Source organism: Urocitellus parryii, chromosome 4 (genome assembly GCF_045843805.1).
Source record: "Urocitellus parryii isolate mUroPar1 chromosome 4, mUroPar1.hap1, whole genome shotgun sequence".
Taxonomy (NCBI): Eukaryota; Metazoa; Chordata; class Mammalia; order Rodentia; family Sciuridae; genus Urocitellus; species Urocitellus parryii.
The window spans coordinates 93,045,746-93,060,964 of record NC_135534.1 but is presented as its reverse complement, the minus strand read 5'-3'; the positions used below and the strand labels follow the sequence as shown (position 1 = coordinate 93,060,964).

The 15,219-nt window shown below is 33.7% G+C and overlaps 1 protein-coding gene across 1 annotated transcript in view; it reads left to right on the top strand.

Annotated features, from left to right (window-relative positions):
• Positions 1-1,116: 1,116 nt before the first annotated feature.
• Positions 1,117-15,219, top strand: part of LOC113185358 (caspase-4-like) — a 28,282-nt gene continuing 14,179 nt past the window's right edge. Inside the window, exons 1-4 of the mRNA XM_026392468.2 lie at positions 1,117-1,184; positions 9,279-9,533; positions 11,130-11,239; positions 11,996-12,169. Coding sequence (XP_026248253.2) covers positions 1,178-1,184; positions 9,279-9,533; positions 11,130-11,239; positions 11,996-12,169 — 546 coding nt within the window. The 5' untranslated portion in view covers positions 1,117-1,177. The remainder of the gene's footprint in view (positions 1,185-9,278; positions 9,534-11,129; positions 11,240-11,995; positions 12,170-15,219) is intronic.

Here is a 15,219-nt window from a genome sequence, read left to right as displayed (position 1 = left end):
GAATTATGACAGCAGCAGTAAAAGCAACTTATCCCAAAATCTGATGTATACACTGTTGACAGAGTTATTACCAAAACTACTTATTTCTATTCTTTGTTAAGAAATTTGAGGCACAAAGTACATTTTTATTTAACCTTAGGTCCCTAGTAAGTTACAGTCTCCTTGAGAAGATAAAACAGTCAACAGACATGAAACAAGCAGGAGACATATATGACACTATGAACAAACACTAGGGTATGATTTCTCATTATGGTCCAGTGAAAATGAACTTCAAGTGAATCATTCACTCAGTAAAGTTCAGTTTGGGAAGGGCTGGAAAAACATAACTTCTGCGTGGAAGAAGGAGCCCTTTCTAATTCTAAACTCCTTAGAGTAAAGGTAAATTTTGACCTTTTGAAAAACCTTCAAAGTTGAATACATCCCAGCCCTTTCCCTTGTTGTCATTAATTGTTCCTTCAGACAGACCTGTCTTGTACATTCAGGTGTTCCTTCTACAGCCTGAGACCTCTTCTGCCTTTGGACAGAAGATTTCAAAACGCAGAGAACAGCTACCCTCAATAAAAATTAAATGTCAGGGCAGTCTTAGGCAGTTCAAGAAAAGCATATTCGGGAGAGAAGAAAAGGGTTACTTCAGAACAATTTCCAGTAAAGATTGAAAAAAAACAGGGAGACAGAGAGGAAGATACTGTCATGAGTAACACAGTCTAAAGAGGAAACAGAAGCAACATGGTTAATGATATCTGGAAATGAAAGGACATTAGTTAGGTGTCAATCCTTCAGGATGTTTGCTTTTAGTGAGCAGAGGTAGAAATACTGAGAGCAGAGAAGGAAGGACTGAGAGCAGGTGTGGGGGCTGTGCACAGAGAAAAGAAAAAACAAAGAAAACACAACGCAGCTGTCAACTTATAGGATGATATTTTGTCATGTCCACTTTATTTTTCTCCTTTACAAAGAAAAGAACTAGAGTTCAGGACTAAGATTGTAGTTCAAAACGATGAGGCTATTTTGGAAACTACAGGGGACTTCCCGACAAGGAAACAAGAATTCCCAGCAGCAGTTTCGAAATCAATAAATAGATGTCCCGCCCTCTAAACGAAAGAAATGCTGGGTGACTTTCTTTCGTTTTCTAGTCTGGTGCTCTCTCCACTGGAGAAGGAAGGGACCAAGGCTGTCCTCCATGGCTGGTGAGTGGGGTACCCTCCTGACGAGGACCTAGGGACTGGGATCTTAGAAAACACCATATTCATTGTTCTGTGACAGGCAGAAGTAACAGAACGGAAGCAGACCAGCTGGGTACAAGCTGGGTTCTTCCCCTTATCACTTGTGTGCCACTGGACTCTGGTTGTGGATTTAGAGACACTGAGTGTGGTCTCCAGGTATCTTTGAGTCAGACAGAAGTTTATTCCTCTCCTTCAGTTTCTGATGATCAAGGGGGAGGTAAAGACAGAGTAAGGCTTGAGAGTTGGACAATTCTCAAGGTTTCTAAATGGACTCTGAATTTTTTTTTCTGCTTCCTATAGACTTTGCATTAGTCATCAGTTCATAAACAATCTTTCCAGAAACAGATCTGAGAGGCTTTCGGTTCCTGCCCCTTTACTGTTTCTTATGTTGAATTATATCCTTGTTCAGTGTAAAGTGGCTCCATTTTTTCTCCCCATTTTTCTGGTTCTCGTACTGAAAACTCTGGATGTCTTGGATTTCTATCACAGTTTTTCAGCTAGTGTCCCCGTCTCCAGGACTTACCCTCCAATCAGTCCATCCTGCACATGATTCCCAGGTTGCCTGTCTCAGACCCAGAAAGGAAAGGCTTAAGTCAGGAGTCATTAGGTACTGGGGCAGCTAGTATTCAATCACATCATATCACTTCTTTGGCTTTATTCTCCTCATTTGAAAATGAAGAGGTTGGACTAGATCAGCCATTTCTAAACTTTATATCTACATTTCTAATATTTAGGTATTACACTTGTAAATCTTAATAATCTACAGTCATTTTAAAAATTCAGGATTTGTGCTTTCAATGATCAGAAATAGAAATGCTGAGAAATCAGAGGAGAAAAATGGGCGAGGAGAAGGTTTGGGGACCATGGACATAGAAAAGAAAAAAGAGAAAGACATGAGACATGTCATAGATGCCAGCCTAAAGGACAATGTTTTGTCATTTTTCTCATGTTACCCCGTTACCCTCACCCTGCATAGCTCATTCTTTTTTTTTTTTTTTTTTTTTTTTTAACCAGGAATTGAACCCAGTGGCACTTAATCACTGAGCCACATCCCCAGTACTTTGTGTTTGTTTGTTTGTTTTTAATTTTGAGACAAGTTCTCATTAAGTTGCTTAGGGCCTCGATAATTGCTGAGTCTGGCTTTGAACTTGCAATCCTCCTGCCTCAGCCTCCTAAATTGCTGGGAGTAGAGGCATGTACCACCATGCCCAGTCACATAGTTCATTCTTAAATAAACTGTAGGCACATATAATCTTTCAGAAATCTACATAATTCTCATGTAGCTGGTTTTGTGTAAGTTCATCTGCAGATTTTCACTTTTGGCAAAGATGATCAGTTAGTTAATGCTTAGTTCTTACATTCTATGTACCTATTTCTGCAATTTTCCAACTCAGGAACACACACTGGCTACTTATTGCCTTTTAAAATCTATCTGAACTTTTCAGACAAGTTTTCCACCTTCTCAATTAAGTTAATCATAATTTCATTAATCCCTTTCAGGCATGATTTCAGCTTCCTGCATAGAAACATAATGTATATACTGCATTCACTACACTTACAAATTTTTGCTGTTGTTTCTTTACTTCTTTGAATATCTCTGTAGGATAATTCTTTCCAAATCTTGTGTCTTAGCTGAAAAAATTTAAATTAAGATCCAAAATATAATAAGTGATTATTTTCTTTCCTTGTCATCTTCTTACTTTAATAAGGAATTTTCTAGAAAGGAATAAGTTAAATTCATGCCCATGGCTGTGACTTTGGCCAGGCAAGTCTAATACACTGGTTATTGGATTGGAATCCAGGCATCATTAGGTAAAAGATATGAGAAATTGAAATGCACTAGGAAAAAAACAAATGAAATGGCTCAATAAATAGAAACCATATAGTTTTTTTTGGCCATTGTTAACTAAAATTCCTGAGGAATCAGGACCAAAATTGTGGTCTTGATTAATTTTGTCTTCTAAATTATTTCCTCCATTTTTATAATTACTATAACCCCAATTTGGCAATTACTACCACAATAATAAATAACAACTGATTTTTTGTAAACAATCTATATGGTAGCTATTTTATGCTTTTTAATTAAAGATTTAAAACTACGTAATTAGATCTATATTATTGCCATTTTGTAGCTGAAGAAGATACTTAGAGATGAGTTATGTAATTTGCCTTAGGTCAAATGTTTATTGAGCAGACTGATCCTAGGTAGATCAGATTCTCAAAATGAGGATCCTGAGATACTGAAATTACCTTAATTTTCTGCAAAAGTCCCTAAATTGCTGCTTGCACCTGAATTCTCCCATTTCAGTTTTTGCTGTACATTTCTGCTTACCGTAGTATTCCTTCTAATGCACAGCTCTCCCAGCTTCCAGATTACATCAGATCTCTTGAGCCTTTCTGTTTATGCCCACGTTGCTCCCTGCCAGAAGACAAGCTCCCAGGTTCTCAAAGGTGTAGCTTTCCTCTTTCAGGTCTCAGTTCCAAGCCCTCACTCCTCAGGGCAGCTGTCCTCTACTATGGGTTACAGTCCCCTCCCACCCTCTGCTTTTTTTATTCATACGCCCGTTACTTAAATTATTAGTGTTTGTATTTACTTACTTGCACATCCATCTCTCCATTTTGATGTAAGCCTTGATATGTAAGAATATCTTTCCAAAATTGTATCTCCAACCTTAGCAGAATGTTCGTATACGTAGACACCCATTCCATATCCCTGAATGAGTAGAAGAATAAATGTAACTACCATCACTTGAAAATTTCCAGTGTGCTCTTATTACCTGTCAAATGTATCAAATTTACTTAGCTTGCTGTTAAATATTCTCTAAATCAGGTCATGGCTAAATTTTGTATCTTTTTACCACATTCAGTGATCAGTGATTCAGTAGAAAATTACTGTATGCCCTCTGAATGCCAATGATGTAGACCTATCTCAAAGAACCTGTACTCACGGAGCAAGCATGAAATATGATGGTGGGATGGCGAAAAGTAGGTTTGGAACCACACTCATATGGAAAATAATGCTAACTTTGGGAGAAACAAGCCACCCTAGGACCTCATACATTTGACATTTTTGTCTAGGAAGCATCAAGGAGCATTCCCCTAAGAAAGTGCTGTCACATCTGAGATATGGAGGATAAAAAGAGATGATGGGAGGACAGGAAGAAATGAAGGGGTAGGGGATTGAAAATGAAGGGATCCAGTAGCAGAGGTTTTCTAGAAAAGAAAGAAGGGCAGAATATTTCAAAGGTAGTGAGCAAGGTGAAGACAGGATCAGAAGATGAGGCTGAATGATGACACCTAAATTAGGTTAAATTGAGAGGTTTGATGATCTCTTTACAGTGGAATACTCACTCTGCTTCCTTGTGAAAAATAGAAAAGAAGGGGATAAAAAGGATATAAAGGCTCTTGGGGTAATTAAGAAGAGAAAGATGTTGGTCTGAAGAGGAGAATTGAACAGTTAGAATTTTGCACATATTTAGCAGATGAAATCAGTATATGAACGGTGATAGAAAATAAGCTATAAATAAGGTAAAAGATGTGTACAGCGCCAGGTTTCGATAATTTCATATATTGGAAGTTAGATATTATTTAGTAGTAAGGAAATGAAAGAAGGGAATTAAAGTGAGTCCACTTTTAAAAGTTAATTTAATGAGTTTGTGGGATATGGAGAAGATATATCACATTGACTCTCAGACAAATGGTACTCAGTCCCGGGTTCCATGTCTAGGCTGACTCTATACATGTGAGAGCCATTAATCTACTCTTTAAAATCTACAATTGGTTCAATAAGATTATGTAAATTATAAAATAAATAATCTGAACCTCTTTATCATGTTAATTATAATTTATGTATTTATTTATTTTAACTGGCAAAATAAAATTAAATATGCTTATTATGTTTCAAAATACATATACACTGTAGAATGCCTAAACAGAGATAAACAACATATGTATTGACTCCTATGTTTATCAGATTTTGTGTGAGGACACTTTAAATTTACTCTGTGAAAAAAATTTAAATGATACAGTACATCACTATTAACTATAATCATCATGTTGCCCGATAGATCTCTTGAGCTTGTTTCTCTTACATAATTATAATTTGGATTCCTTTGACTAATATCTTCCAAACTAACTTCCTTCTTGTAAGCACTTTCTAGTCTCCATTTCTATGAGTTTTACTTTTTTAGATTCTGTGTATAAGTGAGATCATGTGGAATTTAGCTTTCTGTGCCTGGCCTACCTCATTTCACTTAACATAATATCTTTCTTTCAATTTTGTCCATGTTTTCACAAATGACAGAATTTCCTTTGTTAATGACTGAATAATATTCCATTGTGTATAGATACCACATTTTTCTTATCTGTTTTTCTGTCCACAGATATTGACATTGATTCAGTTTCTTGGCTGTTGTGACTACTGCTGCAATAAATATTATAAGTGCAAAAACATTCAACAAACTAATTTCATATGTTTTGATATATTCCCAGTAGTAGACTTGTTAGATCATACAGTAGTTCTACTTAGTATTTTTCAGGAAACCCCATGTTCTGTTCCATAGTGGTTATATTAATTTTACATTCCCATCAACAGTGTCCAAGGGGTTCCTTTTCTACATATTTTCTGCAACATCGAATTTGTATCTTTTTGATAGTAGCCATTTGATTAGATATTGAAGTGATGTCTCATAGAGGCTTTAACTTGCATTTCCCTGATGATTACAGATGTTGAACACTTTTTCAAATACCTGTGGGTAATTTGTTTGTCCATTTTTGACAACTTTCTATTCAAGTCCTTCATCCATTTAAAAATCATTTTTTGTCTTGGTTTTATGTGATTTGAGGGTTTTTCTTGTTGTTATTATTGTTTTTTGACATATTTTGGATATGAACCCCTGACCAGATGTACCATTTGCAAATATTTTCTCCCATTCTGTAGATCATGTCTTCACTCTGTTGTTTCCCTTTCTCTATAAAGAGAAAAGCTTTCTAGTTTGATATAATCATATATGATGGATATGACCCTAGAAGCACAGGTAACAAAAGTATATAAAAAAGCAATGGAACTTTCTTTCTGTCTTCTAGAAGTTTTACAATTTCTGGTTTTAAGTGTAGATCTTTAACTTCTTTTTGAGTTAATTTTTGTATATGGCGTAAAATAAGGATCTAATTTTATTCTGTATATGGCTATCCAGTTTTCCCCAAAACCTTTTATTGAAGAGAGTACCTTTTCCCCTCTCTGTGTTCTTGGCACTTACGTTGAAAATCAAATGACTATAAGTACTTGGGTTTATTTCTATGCTTTCTATCTGGTTCATTGGTCCATGTCTTTGTTTTAATGTCAGTACCATGCTGTTTTGATTACTCGAGTTTTGTGGTCTATTTTGAAATCAGGACATTGACTTCAACTTTATTTTCTTAAGAGTGTCTTTGCTATTTGTGTGTATGTGTGTGTGTGGGGGGGGTTCACTTGAATTTTAGCTTGGTTTTTCTATTTTTATAAAAATGTCATTGCAACTTTTAAAGGCATTGCATTGAATATTTAGGTTACATTAGGTATTATGAACATTATAACAATATTAATTCTTCCAACTCATGAACATAGGATATAATTCTATTTACATGTATCATTCCATTTCTTTCATCAGGGACTTATAGTTTTCAGTGCATATGTTTTCACCTCCTTGTTTAAATTTATTCTCTAGAATTTTATTTATCTATTTTTGCAGCTATTTTAAGTAAAACTACCTTCTTAACTTATTTTTCAGATATTTTGTTGTAAGTGGCCAGAAAGGCTACTCATTTTTGTGTGTTGATTTTGCATACTGAAACTTTGCTGAATTTACTTATTTGTTCTAATAGATTTATGGTGGACTTTTTAGGATTTTCTATCTATAAAATCATGTGGTCTACAGACAGGGGCATTTTAACTTCTTCCTTTCCAATAGGTATGCCTTTTATTTTTTTCTCTTGCCCAGTTGTTCCTGTTAGGATTTCCAGTACTATGTTGAATAAAAGTAGCAAGGGTAGCATATTTTCTCTGTTCCCAATTTTATTAAAAAACTTCAACTTTTGATTATTGAATATGATGTTGACAGCTTTTATTCAGGCCCTTATTCTTTTGTAAATCTCTTATTGCTTACCATGTTACTTTACATATCATTCATTTAGTCAATACTTCACTATTTCTTTTGCACACAAATAAACAAAACAGAAGCCCAGACCTTAGACAGGGTGGATACTGCACACACTAACCTAAGTACTGTTTTCAACCCTTCAAAAACTCTACAACACTCATGTTCTCTATTACAAGACCAGTGTTTTTCTGCCACCTCTTCTATGGAGCCTCAATAATCTCACCAGCTAGAATTTATGCATCTTTTCTGAGTCTCTGAAGTGATTCATTTGTTTTTCCCTAAGGGAATTTTCACTAAGTTCAAGTAATGTCACTTGATAATTCAAGACTAGAGCCTCTAAATTCTAAAACCCTTGGTTTTAATTCTTGCTTCTCAGTTACTAGTTACCCTATATTCTTATCACATGACTCTGTGTATGAGATACGATATAGTAATATACCTTTGAGATAGTTTTTATTATATTTTAGTGAGATTTATGTCAAGCACTTGGCATGATGTGTGCTTAATAAATTTTGACTACTGTTGCTGAAACTGTGTGATATTTAACTACAGAGAACATGGAATAAGAATGTAATTTGAACACCAATTTGTGTACTTAGTGTAAAGTCATTTCTTAAATTCCATATATTTTATAATTTATCACTTTATTATTTAAAAAAGGTATGTGATAACTAATCAGTTAGTTTAGTGTGAGAATCCTGGTTTCAATTGATATTTGTAAACAACGTAATGCGATGACTTAGAAATAATGCTGATATATGTTGGTTTGCTATGTATTATTTTCATAACTAGTCATAACTAGTGCATAAGATTTCATTTTTTATTAAATTAATTGATATTAGGAAACTTTTTATGGTTTTCAGCTTCTATATGCCTTTCTCATAATAATTACTCAATAAACATTTGCTGAAAATATAAGTCAAGATAGTATGAATGATATGGCTGGTGCTTCTAGGCCGAAGTTCTTGTTCAATGTCTTGATATCTTCTTTAAATAATGTCATTTTGTGTCAAAGTCATCCTGACATCTAGAAAGATTTAACAACTATATTTATAAAGTTAACTGAGAACTGATCAGGTATCCTGCCTTCCTATTTACAAACTTCCCAATTTCCATTGATAATATTAAAATAAAGGATTCATTTAATACTTTGATATCTGTATCCTTTTCCTCTATAAAATTTTAAATTGTCCTAAGAAGTAGTGATACAGTAACCCAGTGACAAATAATTTACCATAATGGAAGGTTGTCATCATAGATTCAATTCTGATTTTTGGTTGAGAATAAAATTTTAAAGAATTAGAACTTTAAGGGCATTCCTTTATTTGTTCATTAATTTATATATTCAGTAAGCATATGAAGTCTTTTACAATATTTTTAGGCTCTGAGGTGTGAGTATAGCAACTGTATAAAATGATGTGCATTCCAAGATAGCACTTGACCAAAGACACTCAATACAGAGGAGCGGGAAAAGCCCATGCTCTAGTGGGAGGAATTAATTGCCTAGACAAAGGCATGGAGTTTCCTGAGATCACATATCCCAGGAGGAGCATCATGACTACCATAGGCTGTAAATAAAAGAACAAGAATATGAGAACAGTGGATGACATAACATTTGGCCCAATGCCACATTTGGGAGAAAAGAAACTCTTTAAAAAACAAACAAACCAAAAAAAAAAAAAAAAGAAAGAAAGAAAAAGAAAAAGAAAAGAAAGAGAGAAAGACCAACACTTAGGTAACAAGGAATCACTATAGTTTGTTACAAATTCAAGGAGGTGTGAGATGTCCATGGGTACAATGAAGAGGTGAGCAGTTTGTTTTGGAGATGGTGATTGCATTTTATGTTAAGGCTGTGTCTAAGGTGAGAGTAAAACTCTTAAAGCCTAGCCTACAGTTGAAGGATTTTTTCTATTTCTGACAGAAAAAAAACAAGAAATAGAACGACTTAGGAGGTTGGAAATCGAGGGCAAAAAAGCCATCACTGGTTTTTTGGACAATTTGGTGAAAAAAGATGTGATTAAATTACCAGAAGATGAAAAGAAAAAATTTAATAATGCCACACCTAGAGACAAGGCCTGGATTTTTGTGGACTTCATACGAAAGAAGCCCCAAGAGGCAGTTCCCTTGGTTATCCAGAGTTTTCTTAAGGCGGACAAAAAGGCCAAAGATACAGAAGGTAAGACTGGAATCATTGACAAAACTATCTCAAAATTTCCGGAATTTTTCAAACCTTGGGCCCATGCAGAATCTCTATGATCCTCCTATCATTTCATCATGAATGTAGTTTTCACAAAAGTAATCATTGTCTTTTCATAGGCCGATTTGCCTTTTCTCTGGTGAGATCCAGTTTCTAAATCACTAAAAAGCTATTGTTATGTTTAGGCTGTTCATAGAAATAGTTCACTATTAGAAACATTATATAAAGCGAAATCTACAATAAGATTCCGTCACCTTGTAAATTAGGTAATTTGTATAAGTTTTTCCACCTCTTCAGATATCAGGCTTAGTATCTGTTAGATGGGATAATATACTACTTCTTTATATAACTTTGTAAGGCTAGGAACATCTACTGACAGACACATGATAATTCCCCAAATATTAGCTCTTGTCCAAAATTTTCTCCAGAAACTCCAAACTCATTTAGCTCTAACTGCATATTCAACATTTCTGCTCAAATGTTCCATTGATTTCATAGAAGTAACATATTTTAAATTAAAGGCTTGATCCCCTAATTAAATCTGTTCCATTTATATTCCCTTTCCATCTCAGTAGACAAGACTATGTCTATCAAGTTTTTCCCACTAGGACATACCTGATTTCTTTTTCAATGAGTAACAGCAATAAGTAGAGTTCTTGACACACAGGAAACAAATAATTAATGTAAGATGCATAAACAAATGAAAGATAAGCATGTAACAATTGTTAGTTATGATTATTATGTAAGTGCCAAAGTTTAGACTTTTTCAATGCTTACACATTTCTGTGAATTACAACTATGACTAAGGAAACCCCTTTAAAATGTCCCAAATTGCATAACTTTTTGAAAGCATTTTACCCATATTGAATAAAGAGAATTGCTAGAGTTCAAAAGTTCTGAGACACAAGTCACAGTGACAGACTTGATCTTCCAGAGTTCAAACTACTCATCCAATATGGGATATTATACTATCCAATATGGTAGTCACTAGCCACATGTGACATTGAATTGTATCTAGTTACAAAGCTTGAAATAATAATTTTTTGAACATACTACACACTATTTTGGACATAGAAAACATACTATTAAAATTGATTTCCCTGTTTATTTTTACTTTGTTAATACAGATAGTAGAAAATTTTAAATTGCACATGCAATTCACATAGTATATCCATTGGAAAGCACACTGATAAATATTTACTTATAATGTTCTTGCTCAGAGACCACAGAAGTCTACGTGAATGAGTAAAAACCATAAAGTAAAACCACTGGGAAAATCATTGTTTTTTGCAGAATGTGAAAAGGCCAAATTTGACTTGGAAACTTGGAGGTATTTCCCTCAGAATTATGAGAATCTGTTCTTGCATTTTTTTAATGGATCAGTTTTCTTTATCAAAAATTTCTCTCTTCTTCCCCAGTCACAATACATCTCCATATACCTGTGGTTAGATGTGAGTATGGTCTTTAGTTATTTAAAATTCTTCTTAGGATTTCCCACTCTCTCAAATTTATCAGGTGATAAATAGGGTCAAAGAGGCAGAAATGAAAATTTATATAATGTAATGCATCCTACAGCTTATTCAGGAACTAAGTCCAGAGCAGTTGAGCCAGCAGAATCAACTAATACCCTCAAGCTTTGTTCTCCTGAGCAATTCCAGAGACTGCATAATGAAAACACCAAAAAGGTACTGTGATCTGTGCATGAAAAAGAGGAGAAATAAGCAATTGCTCTCACTAAGATATAACACCAACTTCAGGGAGGTGGGACAGTTACCTTTATCATAGATGATTTGGAGCAAGGACAAGATCATATTGGTTCAGTTAAAGTCCAGTTCTCTGCATAGTAAAAGTCATATGAGTCATATTGTTGATTTATTCACTCTCATATTTTGCAGTTATGAAATTTCAGCTGTGCACATAGAAGCAAAATATTTATCAGATAACATGACTGAGTATTTATTATTTGTACTCTAGTTGGGAAGCCTAGACTTGCAGGATATTTTTTTAAAAACATTAAAAAATCATTAAAGCTTCTAAAGGATTTTAAGCTGACGTGTTAAAAGTAATGTCAAAATAATGCAGTTGCCAAAAGATATTTGTTTCATTCAATTTTTTTTTCTTTTTTACTGGAGTCAATGGCAAATATATCTTAGATTTTATGAAATTTGATCAGAACCTTGAATACTAAGAAAGATTTACTGGATGAACAGAAAGAGGAGGAGGAGAATGTAGGAATAATTCTAGTTTCCTCAAGATTCTTGTGTAACCATTCCAGATGTGTCCTGATTCTGGATCTAGAACCTTGAGAGATGAAGATGTATCTTCTTTAGAATTTAGGGGAGAAAGGAGCTAAATGAGACCTAATAATGTATGCTCATAGGAGTATGGGTACTTAAAAGGGCTCAGCTAAATCAAATTTGCTATATATCCATTTCATACAGATCTATCCAATAATGGAGAAAAATAATCGCACTCGTCAGGCGCTCATTATATGCAATATAGAGTTTGAGTATACTACTGTGAGGAGTGGGGCTGAATGTGACATCACGGAAATGAAGGGGCTGCTTGAAAGCCTGGACTACACTGTGAAGGTGAAAAAGAATCTTAAAGCCGAGGTAAGAGCCCCTCACTAATCCTTCTACTAACAAATTAGCTCCATGATAGGCAAAAATTTTAATAACTTTATATAGTATGTGTGACCAAAATGAAAGAATTAAATTTATTTCTGTTTATTTATTTTTTCAATTTATCGGTGCATGATGATTATACATAAAAATGAGATTTGTTGTGACATATTTGTACATGCACATAATTTGATCAATTTCATTCCTCATCATCTCCCTTTGCCCTCCTCTCCTCTCGGCCTCTATCCTATTGGTCTCTTTCTATTTCCATGAGATCCCTTTTCTTCCTTTTCTTTCTCTCTGGTTTCTACATATGAGATAAAACATTAAACCCTTGAATTTTTGAGTCTGTTTTATTTCACTCAACACAATGCTCTCTAGTTCCATACATTTTCATGTGAATTATGTATTTTCATTCTTCTTTATGGCTGTGTGTATGTATCACATTTTCTTTATTCATTTTGCAATTGATGGACATTTAGATTGGTACCATAATTTGTCTATTGTGAATTGTGCTGATATAAACATGAGTATTCATATATTTATAGAGTATGCTCACTTTAATTATTTTGGGTGAATAGCAAGGAGTGGTATAGCTATATCTTGTGGTGGTTCCATTCTCATCTTTTGAAGAACATTCATACAGATTTTCATCCCTACTAACAACATGTAAAAGTTCCCTTTTCCTCACATTCTTACTAGCATTAATTGTTATTTGTATTCTTGATGATGGCCATTCTAACTTGAATTAGATGAAATCTCAGTGCATCTTTTATTTTTCATTCCTTTGATTGCTAAAGATATTTGACATATTTTTTTCATATATTTTTGGCCATTTGTATTTCTTTTTGATAAATGCCTGTTTAGTTCACATGCCCATTGATCAATTGGGTTATTTGTATGTTTTGTTTTAGTTTTAAATTTTATGAATTATTTATATATTGTGAATAGAGATCTTATGTTGGAAGAATGGATGGCAAAGATTTTCCCTCAATCTGTGGGCTCTCTATTAAGGTTGGTAAATGTTCATGTTGCTGTACCGAAATTTTTAAACTTAATTCTATCCCATTTTTCTTTATTTATTTTTTAAAAAATTATTTTCTGAGCTTTAGGAATCTTGATGAGAAAATTATTGCCTGCATGCATGTGTTGGAATGTTGCCCCTGTTTTCTTTTAGCAGTAGCAATGTTTCAGGTCTAATAATTGTAAGTTATTGATCCATTTTGAGTTGCCTTTTGTGCAGGGAGAAAGATAGGGATCTAGTTTCATTCTTTTACATGTGGATATCCAGTTTTTTCAGCACCACTTGTTAAAGAGGCTATCTTTTCTCCAACATATGTTTTTTCATGTCTTTGTCAAGGATTAGATGACTGTATCACTTGGGGTTTGTCTCTTGGTCTTCTATTCTATCCCATTGTTATGTATTTCTGTTTTTATTCCTGTACTGTATTGTTTTGTTATTACATATCTATAATTTGAAATATACAATTTGGAATTGGGTATTATGATGATTCCAGTGTTGCTCCTTTTGCTCAGTGTCATGTTGACTATTCTAGGTCTATTATTCTTCCACGTGAATCTAAAGAGCAGGTTTCTAGTTCTGTAAAAAATTTCATTGGTACTTTAATGGAAATTGCATTGAATCTGGTAATTCAATGCAATTTGGTAATATAGCCATTTTACCAATATTAATTCTGTCCATTCATGAACTCAGGATATCTTTCAATTTTCTAGCGTATTCTTCAATTTTTTTCTATATATGCTAAAGAGGTTTTTCTCACTTTTTTTAGATTCATTGTTAGTATTTTTGAGATTATTATGATAGGTATTATTTTTCTTATTTCTTTCTTAGCAAATTCACTCTTGGATTATAGAAAAATTCTTGTTTTTGTATGTTAATTTTGTATCCTATTAGTTTACTGAATTTGTTTACCAGCTCTAGAAGACTTTTGGTGAAGCTTTTAGGATCTTCTAATTATAGAAATGTATAATCTGCAAACTGTGATATTTGACTTTTTCCTTTATTATTTGTATCATTTTTATTTCATTTTCTTGCCTAAATTCCCTGGCTAGAATTTTAATTACTGCACTGAATAAGACTGGTGAGAATTAATAACTTTGGCTTTTTCGGATTTTAGAGGAAATGCTTTTAGATGGCCCCAATTCACTATAATGTTAGCTTTGGGCTTGTTGTATAGAGCCCATATAATGTTATTTAAGTTCCTTTTATCCCTAGCTTCTACATGTTTTTGTCATTAATGGATGCTGAACGTTTTGAAGGTTTTCTCTGTGTCTATTCTATTTTAGGGTGAATTACATTTATTTATTTGCATATGTTGAACCACCCTGTTTCCTTGGAATGAAGCCAACTTGGTCATGATGTGCAATCTTTTTAATGCGTTCTGAATATGATTTACCAATATTTTATTACAGACTTTCTGCCTATGTTTAACAGGGTTATGGGTCTCTAGCTTCCTTTCCTTGATATATTTGTATCTGGTTGGTTTGGGTATTAGAGTTATACTTGTTTCATAGAATAAATACAGAGTGTTCCACCAGTTTCTATTTCATGAAATAATTTGAGGAACATGGGCCTTAATTTTTCTTTAAATATCTGGTTGAATTTAGATGGGAATCCATCTGGTCCTGAACTTTTCTTTTCTGGAAGACTTCTTATTTCTCCTTCATTTACATTGCTTGTTATTGGCTGATTTAGTTTTTTCCCCCTCTTGGGTCAATTTTGATAGGTCATATGTGTCTAGAACGTTATCCATTTCCTCGTAATTTTTCTGTTTATTGGAATACACTTTTTTATGTAGTTCCTATTGATTTTCTGGATTTCAATGACATTAAGAGATTACAAATATTATTTTCTTTTCAAAGAGCCACACCTTTGTATTTTTGTTTTCTACTTCATCAATTTTGATTCTGATCTTTTATATTTCCTTCTTGTTGTTGGTTGTGCAATTGATTGTTCTTGTTTTCTAAGACCTTTAGCTGCATCAGTAGGTTATTTGAGTCCTTTCTGAATTTTTTATATA